This window comes from Bubalus bubalis, chromosome 15 (assembly GCF_019923935.1).
Source record: "Bubalus bubalis isolate 160015118507 breed Murrah chromosome 15, NDDB_SH_1, whole genome shotgun sequence".
In the NCBI taxonomy this organism is placed as follows: Eukaryota; Metazoa; Chordata; class Mammalia; order Artiodactyla; family Bovidae; genus Bubalus; species Bubalus bubalis.
In genome coordinates this window covers 79,264,921-79,288,243 of record NC_059171.1, presented here as the reverse complement: position 1 = coordinate 79,288,243, position 23,323 = coordinate 79,264,921, and the positions used below count along the sequence as shown (strand labels likewise).

The 23,323-nt window shown below is 53.4% G+C and overlaps 1 protein-coding gene across 6 annotated transcripts in view; it reads right to left on the bottom strand.

Moving 5' to 3' along the window:
* DENND3 (DENN domain containing 3) overlaps positions 1–23,323 on the bottom strand; it is a 51,556-nt gene that overhangs the window by 13,687 nt on the left and 14,546 nt on the right. For all 6 annotated transcript variants that reach the window (XM_025264795.3, XM_025264796.3, XM_025264797.3 and 3 more), the window contains exons 6-17: positions 21,334–21,453; positions 20,877–21,095; positions 17,913–18,028; positions 14,884–15,039; positions 13,054–13,150; positions 12,176–12,279; positions 11,447–11,646; positions 9,192–9,713; positions 7,286–7,545; positions 7,014–7,184; positions 3,754–3,883; positions 923–1,030 (exon numbers count right to left, since the gene is read on the bottom strand). In XM_025264795.3, coding sequence (XP_025120580.2) covers positions 923–1,030; positions 3,754–3,883; positions 7,014–7,184; positions 7,286–7,545; positions 9,192–9,713; positions 11,447–11,646; positions 12,176–12,279; positions 13,054–13,150; positions 14,884–15,039; positions 17,913–18,028; positions 20,877–21,095; positions 21,334–21,453 — 2,203 coding nt within the window. The remainder of the gene's footprint in view (positions 1–922; positions 1,031–3,753; positions 3,884–7,013; positions 7,185–7,285; positions 7,546–9,191; positions 9,714–11,446; positions 11,647–12,175; positions 12,280–13,053; positions 13,151–14,883; positions 15,040–17,912; positions 18,029–20,876; positions 21,096–21,333; positions 21,454–23,323) is intronic.

Here is a 23,323-nt window from a genome sequence, read left to right as displayed (position 1 = left end):
ATTTGCTTATGTTTGCTTTTGCCTTTCACGTTCAGATCTCCATTCTTGGAGCCGATGGCCATGTGTGATCTGAGGTGTGCTTGAGCTCCATCTTCTCCACAGGGACCCACAGCGTCCCAGCGCCTCCTACAATGGAGGCTGTCTTTCCCCCACCCCTGCTCTGTAGCACCACCTCAGTCCTAGTCCAGGAAGTGTGAATCTGCCAGTCTTTCTGGGGCGTTCATGCTTTGGTCTCCTGGCCCCGCTGGGGTGATCTGCCCACTGAGACACAGTCTGCAGTCCCCCAGAGCCTGAGATGCTCCGAAGCCAGGCTCAGTGCCCGGGGCCTGGCTCTCTGGCTCCCAGAGTTCTCGGAGGGCTTGACTGGCGCTCCCCTGGTCCCTGACCGGTGGGAACGGCCAGCCATGTCATCAGACGTGCACATCAGCCCAGGAGGGGCCGTCATCCCATCCCAGTGACAAGAGGCTCGTCCTGACCAAAGATGTGCGTGCAGGGGCTTTATCAGCTGGACGTGAGGACAGCGAGGCTGGATGGGGACTCAGCCACGCACGGCCCCTTGCAGTCTCCGAGTCCATAGAGCAGCTGCACCTGGTCACCCAGAGTTCTGCCTCCAACAGCAGACAACCACCTGGGCCCGTCCACCCTCCTCCTTCCGCTGCCCTTCCACTTCAGTGCTGAACACCTTGAACACAAGTCTCAGCTCTCAGATTGCTGAAAAGAACAGTAGCGACACAAACATGGCCCTGCTGGACAGCACAGGGAGCCGTCATAAAGCACAATGGAAAAGAATATGAAGAAGGATGTGTATATGCATTAACTGGATCACCTTGCCGCACAGCAGAAACGAACACAACACTGTAAATCAAGTAGACATCAGTAAAGCCACAAAACCCGCAGCGACGCAGCCGGGCTCGGGCCTCACCTGGGGTGTAGAGCAGCACGTCGACGGCTCGTGGGGTGGTCTCCCCCGCCGAGGGGTTGATCTTGTGTTTCAGGGTTTCCAAGGTCGTCTTCGGAACTGCCATGGGCACTGAAATGCAGACACGTGGGGGTCAGGTCCCCAGACTCCAGGACATACTCGCACACTCTGCTTCCCTTAGGATATTAGTCCCAGGGTAAAGCCGGGATTTGCCAAGATGAAGCTCTCTTTAAACTGGACATAAGAAAAGCCAAGCGTTTCCAGCCAGAGGGTGAGTGTCTGCCAAGGTCTCACACTGCCTGTCATCTAAACACGGCTGTCAGGCTAAATGATCTAACACTCAACTGTTAGGGATGCTCCAGCAGGGAGAAGCCCTTGAATACTTCTCCATCAGTCTAAGCCACGAGCAGCTTCTCAGCCTGGCCCGTGGCGTGGCTGCCATGGGGGGAGTCCTGTGCACTGCAAAACTTTAGCAGCACTCCTGGCCTCACCTGGTCAGTGCCAGGAACAACGCCCGCCCCCTACCCCCCGACACACACACGACAGATATCTCCAGTGCTTGCCAAGTGCCTCCCTCCAGGGACGGGCTGCAAACTTCAGAAAGTTTCATTTTTAGACCTTCCATCACGAATGGCCCACAAGCTATCACTAAAGCCTGGGATCACGTATCGCTGCCTCGTTACGCTTCACACAGAGCAAACAGTCCTTGATTGGGAACAAGGGATCCGGGACCCTGAGCTTGGGGGACCGCCCCTGCAGTGTGGGATCAAGAGTGAGTGTCATGTGCTGGGTCCCTTGGTGGAGACTGCGGACATGGTGTCCAGAGTGAGAAGGCTTTTCTGCAAACTCTTGACAAAAATCGGGCTTGAGCATGGCGTGGTCTCCACAGCTTGAGTATAGTGTGCATTTGATTTGGTTCCTAATTAAGGGGGAAAAAAAACCCTGCCGTCAACATCTGGCTCCAGGACTGTTGACAAGAGCTCCTCCGAGTCCCTCCAGCAACTGGAGCATCCTGGCTGCTCCCTGAGAGTGGGGTCCTGGGATGTGGCAGCAGTGGGGGGGTGGGTTCCAGGGATACAGGAGAGGGGCTCCTGCCACCAGGAAGCACTAGTCATGTCACGGTTAGTGAAAGACATGGCAAAGAGCAAATCGCCCTGAGGGGAGTGATCACAAAACCAGGGTTTGTTTCCCCTTATTCTGGGATGACATTTTAAACAGACTCTTCCTGGCTATTGACTCAAGAGGAATAAAAACATGTCCAAACAAAAACTCGTACAGGAAATATTCATAGACGTGCTGTGTGCAACAGGCAGGAAGCAGGGAACCTCAAATGGTCAACGGAGGGAGGGATAAACTACACTGTATCCACCCCGCGGAGTACATTCAGCCATAAGAGGGATGAAGCAGTGACCCCTGCCACACGGACGCACCCTGGAGTGCAACACCACGTGAAGGACGCCAGACACACGGGACACCTACTGCTGTGAGCTCACGTGTAGGACGTGCTCCGACTAGGCAAAAACGGGGCATATCCCCAGTGACAGGAAGTGGGTTCAGGATCGCTCAGCAGCTGAGGGGCGGCTGCGAAACGTATGGGGCTTCTTACTGGGGTGAGGAAAATGTTTGAAACCCACTGTGCTCACGGCTGTAAAGCTCTGAATACACTCAAACCAGTAAGGTGTACGCTGTGAAAGAGAATGGTGTGTGAATTATATCTCAATAAGACTGCTACATTTTTTAAAATGCATACAAGCAAAACTAGTTGTCATCTGAAAAACATCCCTACAGGACTTCCCTGGTGGTACAGTGGATAGGAATGCAGGGCTCACAGGCTCAATCCCTGGTTAGGACTATCCCACGTGTCCCAGAGCACCTAAGCCTGGGAGCCACAGCTACTGAGCCTGCGCGCTGCAGCTACTGAAGCCCGCACGCCCTAGGGCCTGCGCTCCACAACCAGAGATGCCACCACCATGAGAAGCCCGCCCGCCGCAGCAGAGAGTCATCCCTGCTCGCCACGACTGGAGAAAGCCCGCACCGCAACAAAGACCCAGCACGGCCAAAATAATTTTTTAAAAATCCCTACAATGTGCTCATCTGTGTTTCATGAATTAGCTTCATGGGGTGGGGTAAATCGAGTATGTGTGACTTCCCGCATGCAGCAAGGCTGATAGAGTAAGTGGTCCCCTATATTCTCTGCTTCTTTACGCAAAGCGTAGGACAGATGGTTTTAGGAGATCATTTAAAAGTGGACACAAAACAGAAGTAGCTAAAAATGTGGCATAAACCTATTCTTATCTTCTCACTATTTCCTGGACTTGAAAAATCTTCTAAAAATAAAAACCTGAGCTAACCACTGACCTCTATGGCTTCAGAGAATTCCTAGGGGTGGGGAACTGACCGAATCAAGGGGGAAAAGTGAGACGGCCGTTGGGGGTCTCCCCACGCCCGAGCGGTGCGGTCCAGCAGTCAAGCACAACCACACACAGGGGTCCCTGCGGCTCTGCAGCGGGCATGTCTGATCACAGAGCTCCAGAGACTGCGACGGCGATTCTGTGAGCCACTCAATGGAAACCCCATTGTCGTGTCATTGGTAATTCAGATTCAGGACCAACACCGTACGGGGTAAAGTGGACTGTTACTCAGACACTGAAATGGTGAGGTGCCTCAGTGTGTGTCCTGAGGAGCAGAGAGCTCCAGGGGATGGCCAAGTGAGAAAAGGAAAGACGCAGAGGGAGGTGTGGTGTTCAAAAGGGAAAAGTGCAGAAGAAAGAAGTTTGAGACATGTGGGTTGGTTCCAACTGATAAGACAAAAGGCAACCAGATAAAAACCTTACTTTCATTCTTCATCCTATCAAAGTAGGACAACTTGGAGGCCGCATAGATGGCTCCCGGTGACTGCAGCGTGCTGACGACCGCGTCCATCAAGAGAATGTGGGTCAGCGCCTGCTGTACGTACTGGGGGTCCTGTGGGAGGCACAGTCATCTCACACAGCGTCTCTGAAATCACGCCCCGCTAAGACTCTGTCCCGTTACATACAGCAATGCTTTTAAAAAACGTGTGGTTTTCAAAGCCACCTGCAGAGTTTAAACTTGGATTTCATGTCATGTACTTATGTTCTCTTAATTGAGACAAATACTGGTTGTCTCCACCCCTTCCTCAAAATAGTTGGAATAATCCTCCTACTCACTAGCCTATGAAATTACCCAGCCCATAAAAGCTAACAACCGAAGAACTGATGCTCTTAAACTGTGGTGTTGGAGAAGACTCTTGAGAGTCCCTTGGACCACAAGGAGATGAAACCAGTCAATCCTCAAGGAAATCAATCCTGAATACTCATTGGAAGGACTGATGCTGAAGCTAAAGTGCCAATACTTTGGTCACCCGATGTGAAGCGCCAGCTGGAAAAGACCCTGATGCTGGGAAAGATTGAAGGCGGGAGGAGAAGGGGATAACAGAGGATGAGGTGATTGGATGGCATCACTGACTCAATGCACATGAGTTTGAGCAAACTCTGGGAGACGGTGATGGACGGGGAAGCCTGGCGTGCTGCGGTCCTCGGGGCTGCAAAGAGTCAGACACGACTTACCAGCTGAACAGCAACAACTCACTACCAACAAAGCGAGTGGAGGGGATGGATTCCAGCTGAGCTATTTCAAATCCTGAAAGATGATGCTGTGGAAGCGCTGCACTCAATATGCCAGCCAATATGGAAAACTCAGCAGTGGCCACAGGACTGGAAAAGGTCAGTTTTCATTCCAAGCCCAAAGAAAGGCAATGCCAAAGAATGCTCAAACTACTGCACAATTGCACTCATTTCACATGCTAGCAAAGTAATGCTCAAAATTCTCCAAGCCAGGCTTCAACAGTACATGAATCATGAACTTCCAGATGTTCAAGCTGGATTTAGAAAAGCCAGAGGAACCAAAGATCAAATTGCCAACATGTTGGATCATCGAAAAAGGAAGAGAGTTCCAGAAAAACATCTGCTTTATTGACTATGACAAAGCCTTTGACTGTGTGGATCACAATAAACTGTAGAAAATTCTTAAAGAGATGAGAATACCAGACTACCTCATCTGCCTCTTGATCTGTATGCAGGTCAAGAAGCAACAGTTAGAACTGGACATGGAACAACAGACTGCTTCCAAATCGAGAAAGGAGTACATCAAGGCTGTATATTGTCACCCTGCTTATTTAACTTATATGCAGAGTACATCATGAGAAATGCTGGGCTGGATGAAGTACAAGCTGGAATCAAGATTGCCGGGAGAAATATCAATAACCTCAGATATGCAGATGACACCACCCGTATGGCAGAAAGCGAAGAACTAAAAAGCCTCTTGATGAAAGTGAAAGAAGAGAGTGAAAAAGTTGGTTTAAAACTCAACATTCAGAAAACTAAGATCATGGCATTTAGTCCCATCACTTCATGGGAAATAGATGGGGAAACAGTGGAAATGGTGACAGACTTCAATTTTGGGGGCTCCAAAATCACTGTAGATGGTGACTGCAGCCGTGAAACTGAGAGGTGCTTGCTCCTTGGTAGAAAAGTTATGACCCACCTAGACAGCATATTAAAAAACAGAGACATTACTTTGCCGACAAAGCTCCGTCTAGTCAAGGCTATGGTTTTTCCAGTGGTCATGTATGGATGTGAGAGTTGGACCATAAAGAAAGCTGAGCGCCAAACAATTGATGCTTTTGAACTGTGGTGTTGGAGAAGATTCTTGAGAGTCCCTTGGACAACAAGGAGATCCAACCAGTCCATCCTAAAGGAAATCAGTCCTGAATATTCATTGGAATGACTGATGCTGAAGCTAAAGCTCCAATACTTTGGCCACCTGATGCAAAGAACTGACTCATTGGGAAAGACCCTGATGCTGGGAAAGATTGAAGGCAGGAGGAGAAGGGGACGACAGAGGATGAGATGGCTGGATGGCATCACTGACTCGATGGACATGGGTTTGAGTAAACTCCAGGAGCTGGTGATGGACAGGGAGGCCTGGCGTGCTGCAGCCCCTGTGCGGCTGTCCCGGGTGCCTGCCGGCCTGCAGCTATGATCCACTTTGTTGCTGTTGTTCGGTCGCTCAGTCTTGTCAACCCCATGGGCTGCAGCCCACCAGGCTCCTCTGTCTGTGGAATTTTCCAGGCAAGAATACTGCAGTGGGTTACCATTTCCTTCTCCAAGGGATCTTCCCGGCCCAGGGATCAAACCCACATCTCCTGCATTGGCAGGCAGAGTTTTTGCCATGGAGCCACCTGGGTTGTGCTAAATAACCAACTGGACGTAAAATCAGAGAGTCCAAAAGTCACAGAACATTGGAATCTTAGGACCTAGTCCTCCCTTTCCTATTTTAAACAGAAGCCTCCTTCCATTTCCTTGATCTCAGGCTCTTCCAGGGACAGAACGTCCATCACAGAGGGCAGCTCTTCCACCCCTGGACACACGTTCCTCCTCAAGTTTGCCCCTGGGAGGGCTGCTGCCCCACCTGCGTCTCCCCGGTGACCAGTGGGCTGCAGCTCTCGAGAACCTTAGAAACTGCTCCCCATATGAGTTCCCAATTTGGACCCTTTGCTCACTCTGTTGTGGGTTTCCTGTCTCATCTTGCCATTCGGACAAGACAAACATTGCCCCTCATGTCTTACCTCCGTCCAGGGTACCCTTCATGACTAGGAAGTCTTAACTTGCTGTAATCAAAGTCATCAGTCTGGCCCAAAGTAAGTGAAGCTACAAAATTCCCTAGGATTTTAAACGTAGCCCTATGGAAGGAACTAATACACCCCCGCCCAGAACCCTGATCCCGTGAAGGGAAAGAGTTGAGTTGAGCTCACATCTGCCAGAGTCCAGCCCCGACGCTGCCCTCCCCGGGTGCCACCTGGAGCAGAGGAGGCGGAATGCACAGGCCAAGCCCAGGTCCACGCATACCGCCCTGCGGGCTGGCCTCCATGTTTGGTCCCAGGGCCTCCCCCAGCACCCCAGGGCCTTGCACCGAGTCACGTGGAGCACAGCCTCCTCAGTGCCTCTGATGAGATGCTGCGCCCAGGCCCTGTGCTAAGCATCGCTGAGAGACCAGACCACGGGTGAGAACTGACCTTGTGGTCGTCGGCCAGCTTCCTCCCGGCCCACATCTCCTTCACCATCAGGTGCCAGAGGTCACACTCCGTCTTCAGGTTAGCTTCAAAGACTTCTTTCTTGGACGCCGTTTTGATTTTTAAAGTGGGAATTCTCAGGAGCAGAAAAGAGGCCATGGTGCTTCTGACATCCTGCAGAGGCAGCGGGAGAGGTGGGAAAGTTGACGGCCTGGGGTGAACAGCAGCTGCGTGTGGGGCGGGCCCACGGCTGGCGGCCCCAGGCCTGGCCTCACCTCTATGTTCCTGAAAGTGGAGATCTCCACGTAGCCCGGCCGCCCCTCCGTGAGGAGGAACAGGCGCTTCTGGGTCATGGCGATCTTGCCCACGCCGCGATTCGTCTTGACAGAGCGCGACAGCTTGTACACACACTCGTTTTTGTCCAGCTGCTCCATCACCGACAAAGGCAGGCTGACCTCCTGAGCCTCTGCTTCTGCCTCCTTCCAGCAGTTGTAGAAATCTTTGAACGTTTCTGGGTCAATCTGTTTCTCGTGTCCTTAGTTTTCATAAAGATAAAAAGAGGTTCTTAAAGCCATGCACGCCAGGATGCTGAGCATTACCCATAGGAGGCAGCAGGTGGCGCCAGCACCCAAGTCTACCTGGACAGGACCCACCTGGGAAAGAGTCCCCCATCTCACCCAGTTCCCCAGGTGGGCACCTGATCTGGGCTGAGTCTGTCTGTCCTCCTAGTCCCTACCTAGGCAGGCAGTCTCAGTGCCTCCCGGGGCACCGGGTGGGGACCCTGGGACAAGGATAGAGTCCTGTGTCATCTCTGGAACTGGTGGGCAGCTGTCCTGGGGCCAGTCCGAGTGTGTAGCTGGCACTAACAGATCCTCGGACCCTCCCGCAGTGCTGGATCAAGCCTGGCCTGAAGGCTTGATCTTTATCTCCGTACTCTAGTTACGTGAACAAATGCATCATTATTTGTAAGCATGATGATCTTAATTGATTCAGTAACCTTCCCAAATGTCCAGTATTCAGGGGCTCTAGAGCTGGAGAAAGACCCAAGTCTAAACTCCAGCTTCACTGCTGTTCAGCAGTGTGATCACAGGCAAGATACGGAGTGAACCTGCTTCCCTATCTGTAACACGGAGCTGGGACCACCCCCAACTCCCACTCAGCTGCTGCGAAAAATGGCTCGTCTTAATCCTGACACTTCCCCGTGTCCGGCTCCTGTGGCTCTATTCCGTGTCGTGGACCCGTCTGCCCTCCGTCCTTAGCGGGCCCCTCACACCCTGCACAGGGAGTGCCCCCCAGCAGGCCTGCTTCACTTCATGCCCAGGGTGAGGCTCCCCGTGTTCATGAGGCCGACTCCTCCAAGGTCAGGCCCCTCCTCCGGTCACGCTCTAGCCTCCCAGCACAGTGACAACGTGTGGTAACATGCCTCTGTACACACTGGTCTGCAGTGCCCAGACCAGAAAACTCCTACCCATCCTTCAAAACCCAGATAGAGGGCCCATGGGCAGCCTTCCTGGACAAGGCGGTCATCCTGGCTGGACACCCCCTGAGCTGGCATGCTCTGTCCTCACAGCATCTAATAACACTTCCTGTGCTCTACCCTCCACACAGGCCCAACTACCACGGGACCCTGTCACAGGGAGTCTGAGACCTGGAAGAAAAAGCCCTGCTGGTTGGTGGGCAGGTGCCAGGCAGACGGCCCCACCAATGCCGTGCTGCTCTGTGTGTTCATGGGTCTGTATAATCCGCTGGGCTCCTGCTCCACACGCAGGAACCTTCCCATCCCAGCCGTGGGTCCCCATGTCAGAGGGAGGGATCATCACACCATGAGCAGGTCCCCCAGGACTGATGTCACCAAGCTTCCCCAGACCCTCCGTCTCTCTCGGCCAGCTGCTGGGTCCGTCAGCAGTTAAAGCCCCCACCCATGAGGCTTTCTGGAAGGCAAAGGTGGCTCAGACAGTAAAGAATCCACCTTCAGTGCAGGAGACCCAGGCTTGATCCCTGGGTCGGGAAGATCCCCTGGAGGAAGGCATGGCAACCCACTCCAGCATTCTGGCCTGGAGAATCCCATAGACAGAGGAGCCTGGCGGGCTCCACAACTGAGTGACCCCCACACACACGAGGCTCTCCCTGGCTGGGCCAACCTGCCGTCCAGGGCGCCCCTGGCCGCGGGCATCCTCCTACCTACAGTCAGCGCCTTGAACAGCCGGTGTATGACGACGGTGTCCTTCACGATGCCCGACTCCTGCACCCTCTTCACGAAGTCGTCCAGCTGCATGTGCTTCTTGGGAAGCTCGAAGTTCTTGACGCGGTCGTCGGCCTTGGGGACGTCCGCTGGCCTGTCCATGACCTCGCTGATGAGCCGGCGCAGCTCGGGCATGCGCTCAGCCTGCGTGCGCTCGGGTGCCGACAGGGACTCCACGGTCGTCTGGACGAGGTCGGTGGGAAAGACACGCACATCGGTCTTGTACAGACTCTGGAAGTCCAGCAGAGCATCCAGCAGCTGGCCCTGCATCAGCTGCACCAGCCCCCGCAGGTAGAAGTACCTGGCCAGCAGCACCGAGTTCTCGGGGGCCAGCGAGCCCATGGCTTTACTCAGCTGGGCCACGCAGTCCGCATAGAATGCCTGCACGCACTGGGCCACCAGCGGGAAGTGGATTTCTGGGATCTTGAAGGTGTGCGTTGACTTGGGGGGCACGTCCAGAACTGGGGGTGGAGGGGAAGTGAGTGGTAAGCACAGACCTTAGAGGCAGACGCGCATTCCCGCCCCAGCACTCTGCTGTTTCTGGGCCCTGGGTACAGCATGGAGCAGGAACCAGGTACATCTTCCAGGAAGTTCCACGAACCCCGCGCTGAGGGGGGCCCCCAGTGGCCTCCCGTGGCACCCTGAGAGTATGGCATTATTTTATTTGCTAAAACTGCTGATGGCTAAATTGAAACACGTGATGCTGAGTCTTCACTGGAGGATTAAGCTAATGACCTAGGCTGAGCTGTGCCTGCCAGGCAGGCAAGCCCTGTTAAGCAGCCATTCCTTTTACCTTAGCAGCAGCTCTGTGCATGGGTGCTGTTGCCACACTCCTCTCATAGGTGTGGGGGCTGAGGTTTCCACTGGCCCCCGGCACCCAGCTGCTGCATGTCACACCCAACCAGCTGTGTGTCACACCAGTGCCTTCCACAACCTCACCCCCATGGCTCCCAGGCAGTGCCAGTGGACAAGGCCAGGCCACAGGAAGTAGCTCACTCCAAGGAGGTAGGGTCTCAGTGACAAAGCCTGGAGGATGGCGGAGGAGCCTGGGGGAGGGGCAGAGGGCAGAGGGAGTGGAACATCTTCCTACAGCGAGCGGGCCCAGTGCAGAGCGCAGAGCCCCATGATGCTCTACAAGAGAGGGTATGCAGGCCCAGAGAGACAGAGCGACCTGCCCAGGGTCACACAGCCAGCAGCAGCTGCGCAGGGGACTCAGACCCACCAGGGGCCTCCAGAAGGTTGCTCGTTTGCACACACAGCCCCTCCCGGCATCAAGGACATGCTCTTCCCTCAGCCTCTGGCTCTTGGGCCAATGCACAGGAGACGCAGGCTGGTACCTGGTGCCTCCACCCACAGCACTGTCTCCTCACCACTTCTCCGTCCACTGAGGACGGGTAGAGACCCCTCCCTGGGGCTTCGAGGAGAAGCCCCAAGCACCCACAAGCGGCATCACACGTGACCGGCTTTGCTGCGGCTCACGTGGGAAGGACACGTGGGCTCACATACGTCCAAATGGGTTTTACAGCAACTCACCAGCAAGGGGACCCTAAGCAGATGCTCTGCACGTGGGTGGAGATGCAGCCGCTGCCTCCCATGGCACGCCCCTCCCCCAGCGTCCACCTCCTGAGACCACAGCGCTGCTCCCCACCCCCACGGCACAGCCCTGCCCGTCACCACCCCGACCATGTCACAACACTGAACATCTCAACTAACCCCCACCGGTGTTACACATTTCTATCGTCTGCCTTCCTCCCCGTCCATGGGGGCAGGGGCAATGGCTTCCTGTGTACCCCAACACCTAGGAAGGGTCCGGCAATCACTGGAGGCTTAATAGTCGCTGCACCTCGTTAGACAGTGATACACGTAAACATGTGTCTCCCAGGTACATATGCATATACACGCATACACCCACACATGTACGACAGACATGAAAATCGTGAATAGCTGTGGTCTTCAGCAGTTGGGAACCAGGTGATGGAAAATACAGACAAGAAATCATTTTCTATAATGATCATAGTTTGCAAAATAAATATTCTAAAAATATTTCAAATAATCAAACTACTAGAACCTCCCCCGCCCCCCCAAAAAAAAGCCCATTCCCTTCTCCTGGAATGAGCTCTGACTTTTTTCAGCAACTGGCGGCGTAAGAATCATGTGACTGGAAAAGGTCACGGAAGGGGCGTGGCCAGCCCACCTGTGCGGCTGCTCCCATACTCCGTGGTCTGTATCTTCCGTAGCGACGAGTTCCGGGGCGGCAGCTCGGGCACCGTGATGTCCTGCAGGTTGGGCATGCTGACCACCATGCGCCGGTGGGCTGTGTGCGAGGCCGAGGACTTCCGGCTGGCCATCTTCTCGATCGTGGGTCTCCTCGGACTCAGGAGCATCCCGTTTATCCTGGGTGGAAAATCCCAACATCTTACATGTACGATAATGATCCAAGAACAGGCTCAACTGGGCATTTTCCCAAGTGTGGTGACCAGTGTCCAGTATCCCCATGCCAAGGGAGAAATGGTGGGAGCTTGCCTGGCTCTCCCTCGTGTAGTGAAGGCTGAGTGCAGGCCACGCCCCCAGGAGAGGCCTCACACACAGGATAAACGAGGGCATGGTTGACGGTGATGCAAGAGTTCAGGAAAAGCAACACAGAGGAGGCAGGAAACAGAGAAGATGTAGGGAGAGCGTGAGAAGGAAGACGGGGAGAGAACAGCCCGAACACAGACCCAGAGCTGCACTGTGGGCACTTCGGTGTCCCCACACCCAGGAAACAGGGCCGCAGGGGAGGAGCCAGGCCCGCCAGCCAGCTCCCGCACATCAAAATGTCAGACTCCTCTGATTTGATTTATTGTTCATCCGTCCAGAGACAGCTGCTGCTTGAGCGTCCGGACCCCCAGGGAGCGGCGCATCCTTCAGAACCTAACATGCACACCTGTCCTCCTCGGACTGCGTGTGGAGGTCCATCTGGGCAAAGGCGTCCATCCTTCTGCTGAGCCGGGCCTTGAGGAAGGCGTGAAACATGTATGTATCCAGGACCTGGAAGAGACCCCGAGGGCCGGTCACTGCGCCTGCTCCCCTGTCCTTCCGACCCGCCAGGGCCCTGCAGCCGCTGCACGAGTGGCCCTTCCCCGAACCGCCGAGGCCTCTGGCCAGCACCTCTAGACCCAAGTTCCCAACACAGGCAGCTTTCTTAGTTCATCAGAATCTCAACTAAGATCCTCCTCAATCCCTCACCAACCAATCTCAAAGAATCACTCTTTACGTTTGAAAAATCACAAAAGATTCGAGAGCCCAAACCACCCTGCCCCCAGGACAACAGCAGCTGAGTCATCAATTCTGGGATCTCCTGGGGACGGCGGCCTCCCCCACATGCCCACCTCACAGCCAGCCCACCCATCCACAGACTCACGCAGGACAACCTCCCAGTCAGCTCCCAGGGAGAGCGGACGTGGCCCAGCCCTGGGAAGGAGGTGGTGATGGGAAGGGCATGGAATTGTGCAGGCTGATAGGATGCGTCCAGATCCAGGCTGAGGAAGGAGCTACCGGGCCCGGGCCTTGGTCGCAACTCAGCACACTCTACACTTAAGATGGGTGCACTGAGTTACATGTATATCACTCTAAAAAGCCAATTAAGAAAATAAGAGCTGGGCAAAGGATCAGCAGGACCCACGTTCAAACTTCTAGAAAAGCTAAAACACAGAAAAAAGTACTAACAGATGCTGGAAACCCTGGATGTGAAAAGTATTTGAAGCACAGAAGAGTGCAAAGGATGGAATATACACAGGCATGCACTCCCCATAAGGCTCTCACCTGTTTATAAAACTGCTGGTCCCCTAGAGCTCTTGTTTTGAGAAACTCTTCACTATTGAACACTCGGTGTTCATAATTCAAGTGATCCTTCACTTCCCTGATGAAGAAAGACAGTCTAAGTGTTGAAATGTTTTTAAACCCATGAAAAACATATTGCTGTTAGCAGAAAAACGATGGCAAGAAATACCCAGTTTGAAAAGCCCTGTCTGCACAAGGATTATTGAGCCCCGAGGGTTTGGGTGTAACCTGTGGTCAGGCTGTCCTGTCACTTCAATATAGCTTTCTTCCAACTGGAATGAAGCTCTGGGGGCGGGCAGGAGGGAAGGGGGTCTGTCTTGCCCCTTAGCTCCTTATTCAAAGGCAGAAGATGCGATCGTCCATAATTGTTCATACTAATAAGACTGAGTTCAGGGTGGTGACGCAGGAAGGGCAGACAGACCCTGGGTATTAGCCCAGCTTGGCTGCCAGCTGGACCCCCACCGGCCACCTCCAAATCTGCATTCCGTGGGGACTTGGCCACACAACGCCCCAGATCTCACATGATAACTACCAACAGAATCAATAACCGCACAGAACATATTCAGGACACAGCATGTTCAATGTTTTCCTTCTCCTGTGAGGATAGACATGACTTCATCTAGGGGAAGTCAAGTTTTAGAATCATACTGTGCTTTTTTAATTAACTAAACTCAGCAAGCTTCCATGTTCATGCTCAATTGTGTCCAACTCTTTGTGAACCCATGAACCGTAGCCCACCGGGCTCCTCTGTCCATGGGGATTCTCCAGGCAAGAACACTGGAGTGGGTTGCCATTTCCTACTCCAGGGGATCTTCCCGACCCAGGGATTGAGCCCTTGTGTGCCTCTCATGTCTCCTGCGTCGGCAGGCTCTTTACCACTAGTGCCACCTGGGAAATCACATTAAAAGAACAAAAGGAAAACAACGTTTCTACGACCACACAAATTATAGTACCTTAGGCAGAGAGCTAATGCAACCCATCTATAATGCAACATCCCATTTTTCCCTAATAGATTATTTGCTTTATATAAGGAAAGACGGCTAAAAAATACAACCATTAAAATGTTGAATCACACAGTGTTGTCAAGTCGGCCAGCTCTGGTCTAAACCCTTCCCAGGCTGGGTCCGTCCAGATCAGAAGAATACCTGGAGTTGCCACCTTCCCTGCCACACACGACCCGAGGGTGGGAGGAGGAGCAGGGGGGTGAGGCAGAGGGGAGAGAGGCTGCAAGACAAAGCGGAGAAGAGAGAGTTGGAAGGAAAAAAAGGCTTGAAGGCTTTCCTACCGATAACTTCGCCACAAAGTTAACGTGAATGCCGGCATGGATCTATCGGACATCCCTTAAAGCACTGCACACTGAGGCCAGAACAACCACTGGACCCTGCTCTACATCCCGGTCAGCAAACACACTGCCCCGTCCGCTTGACCGACTGGGCTCAGAGCTGGCTCCCAGCAACACACAACGGACTCCGATGCTGGAGGTGACGGCGATGGGGGGAAAGAAGAAAAGCTTCTAACGGGCCAGTCCTGGGTGCTAACCAGCCTGGGCTCTCCTTCGGGTGGGCTGCAATCCCGAAACAATCCATTTGTCCCTCGACCCGGGGCCAACCGCCCAAAGTGGTCCTTTGCAGGAGAGAGGAGGGGGTGAAAAGGCCCCGGGCAGAGCTGACACACTCCCAGGGATCCTCCTGGGAGCAGGGGTCTCTCCCGCATCAGTCCTGGATTTCAGTCCCTGAGCTCTGGGGCCGCGGCCCGCGTGGAACTGGGAGTGGGCTGGGGACCAGGTGACAACCTTGGAGGGGCTTTAAATACCTGAAGATGCTGACGAGCAGCTGCAGGGTCATCTGCTGGATCTGGCAGTTGAGCTGCTGCTGCCAGGCCCGCCTGGAGGCCCGGCCCTCGTTCACGTCTGTGCTGGAGCAGAGGTGAGCCAGGTCCAGCTCGTGGTGCAGCTGAAGGCTCTGGACCCTGGAAAGGAACAGAGGGATAGTGACCACAGCTCAGGCCGCGGCACATGACCACGGCTCATGGGCAGGAGAGAGAATCCTCCAGGGAGAGCTAAACCGACCTTCTTAGGATGCTCGGAACACCTATTGATACCAGGGTAGGGGGTGGAGAGGGGATGTCATTAAAAACACGTTCTGGTTGAGAGTCTATTCAGGTCCCAACACAACAGCTCACTGGCGCGGAACCCACAAAGGCCTTGTCTTTGGACCACAGGTGTTTTTGTCCAAGCTGAGTCGTCCCGTCCCTCTTTTCAACACTCCCTCTTCCACAACGGCCGAAGGGCTCCCAGCAGGCCTGGGCGGGAAGGCCCGCCCCGGCAGGTGCGGGTGCTCGAGGCGTGGCCACTCGTTCGGGGGCGGTTCTCGGGGACGGGGGCTCCCAGAGGTCTTCATCACACAGGACCCCCGCCTCCCCAGCACCAGCCATGGCTGCACTTCTAGATGAAACTCTGGACACCAAGGAGAGAGTCGGAGGCTTTAAACATGCAAATAAACCCACATGACACATGTCTAGAGATCCGGCGGGGCAGGGAGACACGGCAAACACACACTCTGCTCAAGGCGAGGAAGACAGCATGCACAGGGCGGCCAGGTGCAGGGGCGTCTTCCCACCAAAGACGGTGGGTGTGTGCTCATGCACCTGGTCCCCGAGAGGAGGCCCACGGCCATGGCTTGGATGACGGTCCCAGGGTCCTTCACAGACATGCCACCAACCACGCACAGGTTAGTTCACGTTTATAAACAGCCCCTCATGGTGAGCCTGAGACGCCACATCCCACCTCTGGGGGTCTGACCAAGCAAGAACCCTGGGAATATTCTAGAATTCTCACAGTAACACGTGGGCAGAGGCGAGATCTCATCTTATTGGATATGCTCCACCCAAGCAAACACTTGAGAAGCTTCCTCAAACGCTGGCCAAGATCAGTCCTCAAAAATCAGGGAATGCGGACTTTGCTTATCAGAAACCCAGACGGTGAGGAATGTGGGTTTCGCCTTCTGAGTTCACACAGGGAGACACTCCACCAGGCCACCTGGCCAGGCCCCGTGAGCACGACCCACCAGCCACGCAGGCCTCCACACCCACAGCCCAGGCTCTGGGTGCTGTAAGACTGTTTATGATGGGAGGACCACTGATAAAGGTGGCACTCCCATCGACTCTGTAGAGACCACCCAGGGAGAGGGAATAATCAATGCCAAGATGTGGCAGGCTGAACTCTTTGTTCCCCAAACTCCCACGTCGGAGTCCTGACCCCCAGCACCTCCAGTGTGACTACGTTTGGAGTTGGGGCCTTCAAAGAGGCAATTAAGTTAAAATGAGGTCATGAGGCTGGACCTACTCCAGTATGATGGGTCCTCGTAAGAGGAGATTAAAACACGACGCCCCCAGGGGCACGACCACGTGAGGACACAGGGAGGAACCAGCCCTACTGGCTGACCTTGAACCTTGAACTTCCAGCTTCCAGGACTGGGAGGCAGTAGATGTCTGTTGCTTAGGAGGTGTTTGTTACAGCAGCCTCCGCTGACGGATACACAGTAAGAGGCACAGATGAGAACAGCCAAGTTAGGGAGCCAGCGGAGGACCACCCGCTCCCTCCCCTGCTCTCAGGCCTCAGCTCTGCTTGTGTCTAACCTCCCAACAGCAGCCAAGATAAAGGGGGCCAGTGAGCACAGATGGGAGACGGCCAGTAGCAGCTGCCACGCTCACCCCCGCCCCTCGCCTTGCAAGGGTCCGCCCACGAGTTCCACACCCGGCCTGCCTGCGGTCCACACCTGGGCTGGAATACAAAAGCAGGATCTCTCCCACCATCACCTTATTAGGTTCCAAAGAGGGGAACGTCCCTCTGCAGGACCCCCCGAGGGGGCCCGGCTCTGTCCTCGCCCGCCCTGGATCCACCTTCATCCTGGCATAAGTGGTGACCACACCTCCCCTCACTCGACCCGAAGACACTTGTGGGGCGGCCCCTCGCTGCCACGCCTCTCCCACCACGACAGAGGCCGTGGGACCTGCAGAGCCTCACCAGTTATCACCTGCCCTCTTTGGGAAAAGCGTGTCAGGCCTGAGCTCAGCCAGTAAGGTTTAGTCACAGAGATGGCCACGACACAGTTACGGAAAAATAACAGCACTAAGAAAGAGCTCTGTGGGGGAGGAGGGGTGGGGGCAAAAGGGGAAGACAGCTGCCCGCCCAGGGAAGGGCGGGGGGTCACGGCCGTCAGGGTCCCCCAGCTGACAGTCCTCAGGGCGGGGGCCACGTCGGCTTGCTCACTATACAATACTCTGCCCGATGCACTGGACACATATCTGGTGAGTGAATGGATGAAGGAATGAGTGAATGAAGGAGAAAGGACCTCAGAGATCATGAGTCCAGAAGGGGGTTGGGAGGTGTCCTGGGGCTGTGACTGTCCCCTGGTTCAGGGGCCACTTAGTGTTTAGACAGGATCAGAATAAAGACAACCAACTTTTATATTTAAGCATTCACAAATAATTTCCAAACTATTAAATACATTTTTAAAAAAAGTAAAAAAGTAAAAGTGTTAGTTGCTCAATCGTGAACGACTCTTTGCAACCCCTTGGACTGTAGCCTGCCAGGTTCCTCTGTCCATGGAATTCTCCAGGCAAGAATACTGGAATAGGAAGTCATTCCCTTCTCCAGGGGATCTTTCCCACCCAGGGATGGAACCCAGCATTGCAGGCAGATTCTTTACTGTCTGAGACACCAGGGAAGCCCCATTAAATACATAAACCATCTGTTAATATAAGATTCGAAAAGATACTCAGATGTGGCAAGTACAAGCCTGAGCAAGACTTTCCCAAACACGGACGATCTCTCCCCTTACCTCTGAATAAACGTCTGTGCGGCCAGGAGAGGGATGTCGGGAACATCAACCTCTTCATCGTTAGAGTAGGTGATGTTTCCATTGTCGATGTTTATCAGAATTAAACCATCAGCTTCCTATAAAATAAGTTTGTAAAGATCAAAGTAAGAATCTGAATTTGTATACATCTTTGAAAACACAAAGCTACATTTTGCATTCACTAAGATCAAATCATCATTAATTAAATTATTGTATATTCAATATGCACACAAAGCCTTATATTGTCTGCTCCAAAATGCAATGCATACCATGAGTCAGGTTAATAAGCTAAGGTGATTAAACATGCCTTGAATCAAGATTCCAACACAGGAGGTCAGGCCTCCCCCCGCCCTGGTACAAACACTCTGGGGACCACTTCAGGGAGCCTGGAGAGGACATTCCAGAGCTCCAGCCAGAGCACCCTGACATTCAACACTCAGGGTGCCTGCTGGGCTGCCCAGCTAGCTCCCCAGCCCCAAGGACCACAGCACAGGTGGGCCCTGGGCTCAGGGAGCCGACACACTCAAGCGTTCTTGAGACGTGTGTGTGGCTTACTTGTGAAGTCTTATCTGTGACGCAACATACAAATACTAAGTCACACACCTAAGTCCTGCACTTCAACTGTCCCGGGAACACGACGCCAAACTCTCCCTGGCTTTCCTGCCGGGCCAGCCTCTCAGCGCGTGTTGCGTGTCACATGGAGTATGCACAAACACGTGCCCCAGAGCAGAGAACTACGCTGGAGGGGACAGGCTTCCTCAGGGCGTGAATGCCCAGCTTTTACAGGGACCCCGTCCACGTGCCCAGCACCATCAAGAAAACATCCAAACCCCAAATGCATTCAGTCAAGACCTACTGCCTTGCCCTGACGCCTCCCGGGCAGGCAGCCGCTAGGAGGACTTCCTTCACGACTGCAGACCAGAGTCAAGTGCCTGTGCCTGCAAGCGTCCCTCCTGAAGGGACCGAACGAAGGCGGTTTTTCCCCTGACGACTAAAAAAAGAAACCCAGTTTTAACTCCAGAGCATGCCTATTTTTTCCTCATTTGCAAGAGTGACGTTTTTCCGTTCTTTCCAGGAGGTCTGAATGGCCTTTTCCCAGCGTGTTTGTCCCCGGTGAGTGAGTGAGTCACCGAGTCTGCCAAGAACGCAGACATGCCGGCTCCGCCCCCAGGAGGGGCACCGGGCTCAGCAGCACTGTGCTGCGACCGCCAGGAAAACCCTGACGACCTCCAAGGACAGAGCGGGCCGCGCGGCAACCCACTCCTCTCGGGTTCTGCGCACACTGAGACATTTTTGAAATAGCAAACACAACACTGTAAATCAACTACATGTTAATTGCAATTAAAATGAAAAAGTTACATGAGAACCCAGCCTGGACCAACTACCAATAAGCACAAGAAAAAGACCTCCACGACGCCAGTCATCCAAACCGGCCAGCAAGAGGCTGAAAGCAGAAAGACCGGTGACACGCGCTGGGGGAGGCAGGAACCCGGAGCCCTCCCCGTGCTGGAGAGACAGTAAGCCGGGTAGCTGCGGAGGGCAACAGCCTGGACATCTCTCCAGTGGCTAAACACAGTACTAGCACCGGACCCGGTGATTTCGCCCCCAGCTGTGTACCAAGGTGTGTACCGAGGTAAATAAATGAACGCATATCCACACGAAGACCTGTACGTGAGTGTTCACAGCCGCACCGTTCACAACAGTCAAAGCATAGAAACATCCGCAAATGTCCTCAACTCATGAATGAATAAACAACTGTGGTCTCCTCATTCAGGGCAACCCTACTGGGCAATAAAAATAAAGTGCTGCTACATGGATGAACCTCAAAAACACACCACTAAGTGAAAGCAGCCAGGTATAAAATTCCATCCATGTAAAATTCACATATACAGAACGGGCAGATCCACAGAGCAGGCAGCGGTGGCCAGGGTCTGGGGGGCATGGTGGTGGTGGGGTGGCTGCTAACACAGGCAGGGTTTCTCTGTGGGCTGACCGAAAAGTCTAAAATTAGTCACCACAGCTCCACCAAGTTACTAAAAGCCATTGAGTTGTACATTTAGTCCAGGAAACTCTGTGGTATGTAAATAGTATCTGAAAAGAAAGCTATTTTAAGAAAATCCAATCTGCTCTTACTGCTGGCGATGTCCATGGCCTGAGCTCCGCTTTGAAATGCACCCTGTCGGCACAGCAGCAAAAACAGCTGCTCTTATGAAGCACCTACTGTGTGCCCTGATGTGGTCTGACGCTGCGGCCAGCAGTGTTCCATCAGGACCCAGGTCTGCCCCCGAGCGAGTAAATGGCCACTGGATTCAGCAAGGCCCACAGACCCCTTGCACACCAAGCATGCACCTGCATTTCATCACAGTACTAATGAAAAGCAGAGGCTTAATCAATAAAAGTGAAAATGGAAAATACGGAACAGCATCATGGTGGCTTCCATCCACCAAGCCCAGTACCCTGCCAGGAGGGACAGGAGACATCCCTAAGCCAGAACCCTGCCAGGAGGAATGGGGGACATTCCTGAGCCAGAACCCTGCCAGGAGGAACGGGAGATATTCCTGAGCCAGAACCCTGGCCATGGGGGGCGGGGGTATATTCCTGAGCCAGAACCCTGCCAGGAGGCCGCAGCTGTGCCCACTTCACAGATGAGGAGACTGAGGCTTAGCAAAGGCCAGTAAGCCACTCAGGGTCGCATAACTAGTATGCAGCAGAGGCGACCTCGACTCTGACACCTGCCCTCACCTCCCTGCAAACCTGAGACACGGTGTCAGGTGTGACGCTCAGAGCGCGGGCCCTGAGCACACCCCAAGGACAAGGAGGGCGCGCCGGTGCCCTGTGCTGGAGCCGCCCCAGTCCTCTGCGCCCGCCCTCGCCGCCCAGCAGCTCCCCATGTGTCCTCTCAAAGTCGCGTGACTCAGTGCCCTGAATCCAGCAGCAGGTGCTCACCTTGCTGACCTCCTCAAAGTGGTCGAGGTGGCAGCCCATGAGGAAGGAGGTCGGCGCCATGAGGAAGTCCAGCATCTGCCCGGACAGGATGGGCACGAAGGTGTGCTGCCACTGCAGCGGGTGCAGGTAGGCCATGAAGCACTCGGCCACAAGCGTCAGCAGAGCCCAGCTGGACGAGAAGAAGACGACGCGCTGCTCCGTCAGGAGGCAACTGAGGATCTGGGGGGCAGGCAGGGGACAGCACAAGCCTGAAGCATCGTGAGGGTGCCGCCCGGAGAGGCCGGACGCAGGGCAGCTCCCCCCGGCTCCCCTGATCCGTTTGCCAGAACCCAGACCACCCTGACCCCAACAGTGCGCTCTGCGGTGAAAGTTGGTTTTAAGCAAAAAAGGCAGAACCTCTCTTTGATGTCCCGTTAAGTCAGTTAGCATGAGGCGCTCAGGTATGGAGGGCGCATACCTGTAGCACCTTCTCAGGTCTGAAGCACAGCAAGGGCAGGTGAAGGTCCAGGTCGATGAGGGGGCTTTCGGGGTCCGCTCTTGAGGGAAACACGATCTGTAGTGGTTTCATGTTAAATATCTGCAACAACCAGTTTCCATCATTGGCTCAGGGAGCTGCTTCCAGCAGAGGCCGAAAGGCACTGAAATTCACCATTTGGGCTCAGAAAGCACCTGAGTTAGAAGACACTTTCGAAGACTCATGTTGTCACCTCCAATGTCACAGAAATAAAACCATCTAGAGATAAACAGAACTCCCAGGAACGTTTCATGACAAATTGAGGACCTAATGTCTTTTGGGAATACCAGACCAACCACCTGACCTGCCTCCTGAGAAATCTGTATGCAGGTCAAGAAGCCACAGTTAGAACTGGACATGGAACAACAGACTGGTTCCAAATAGGAAAAGGAGTACGTCAAGGCTGTATATTGTCACCCTGCTTATTTAACTTATATGCAGAGTACATCATGAGAAACACTGGGCTGGAAGAAGCACAAGCTGGAATCAAGATTGCCAGGAGAAATATCAATAACCTCAGATATGCAGATGACACCACCCTTATGGCAGAAAGTGAAGAACTAAAGTGTTGGGACCAGCCCAACAACGAATTGACCTGAGGGAGTGGTGCCGCAGAAGAATAAGGAAAACAAGACTCAGAAATAAGGTGGGGATCAGGGGGCTGATGTCCCTCAAAGGCAAAAGCCCAGATCCTAATACTTGCGTGCTTTTTATTGCTAACATCTACTTCCTTGTAGGTGCTCTAGAGATATCTGTTTTTTACAATCTCAGATCGGGGATAAAGACATACAATGCACAGTCCTCAATGTCAAACCTTCAGGCCTTTCACGACTCTGTTTAAAGCCCCTCAGCTAGTGACAACCTTTCTCAGCAACTCCCTCAAGGCTCCGGTAAGGAGAAGAGTCACTAATGGTTTTCCATCAGTTGCATCAGTAATTCAACATCTTGTTTTCAAGATGTTTTTCTACGATGTACTTTTTATTGCTCCCAGCCCTTTGCTTGGGCGCTATGAGAAAGTAGTTCTTATTCTTCAAAGAAGCCCTGTTAATTACAGAACAGGCCTTAAGCATAGCATATTCCCTACACTAAAGAGCCTCCTGATGAAAGTGAAAGAGGAGAGTGAAAAAGTTGACTTAAAACTCAACATTCAGAAAACTAAGATCATGGCATCTGGTCCCATCACCTCATGGCAAATAGATGGGGAAACAGTGGAAACAGTGACAGACTTTATTTTTTGGAGCTCCAAAATCACTGCAGCCGTGAAATTGAGAGACGCTTGCTCCTTGGAAGAAAATCTGTGACCAACCTAGACAGCATATTAAAAAGCAGAGACATTACTTTGCCAACAAAGGTCTGTCTAGTCAAAGCTGTGGTTTTTCCAATAGTCATGTAGGGGTGTGAGAGATGGAGTATAAAGAAAGCTGAGTGCAGAAGCATTGATGCTTTTGAACTGCAGTGTTGAAGAAGACTCTTCAGAGTCCCTTGGACTACAGACAGATCCAACCAGTCCATTCTAAAGGAAATCAGTCCTGAACATTCATCGGAAGGACTGATGCCGAAGCTGAAACTCCAACACTTTGGCTACCTGATATGAAGAACTGACTCATTTGAAAAGACCCTGTTGCTGGGAAAGATTGAAGGCGGGAGGAGAAGGGGATGACAGAGGATGAGATGTTTGGATGGCATCACCAACTCAATGGACATGAGTTTGAGGAAGCTCCGGAGTTGATGATGGACAGGGAGGCCTGGCGTGCTGCAGTCCATGGGGTCCAAAGAGTTAGACACAACTGAGCGACTGAACTGAACTGAATGTCTTTCTCACCCAGATGCCCTTAAACTCTTTAATTAAACAGCAAATTGTTCACTGACAAAACAAAGATAAACTGCCTCCCATATATCCAGTTTGATTAGCACAAATCCTTGATCAAGCATG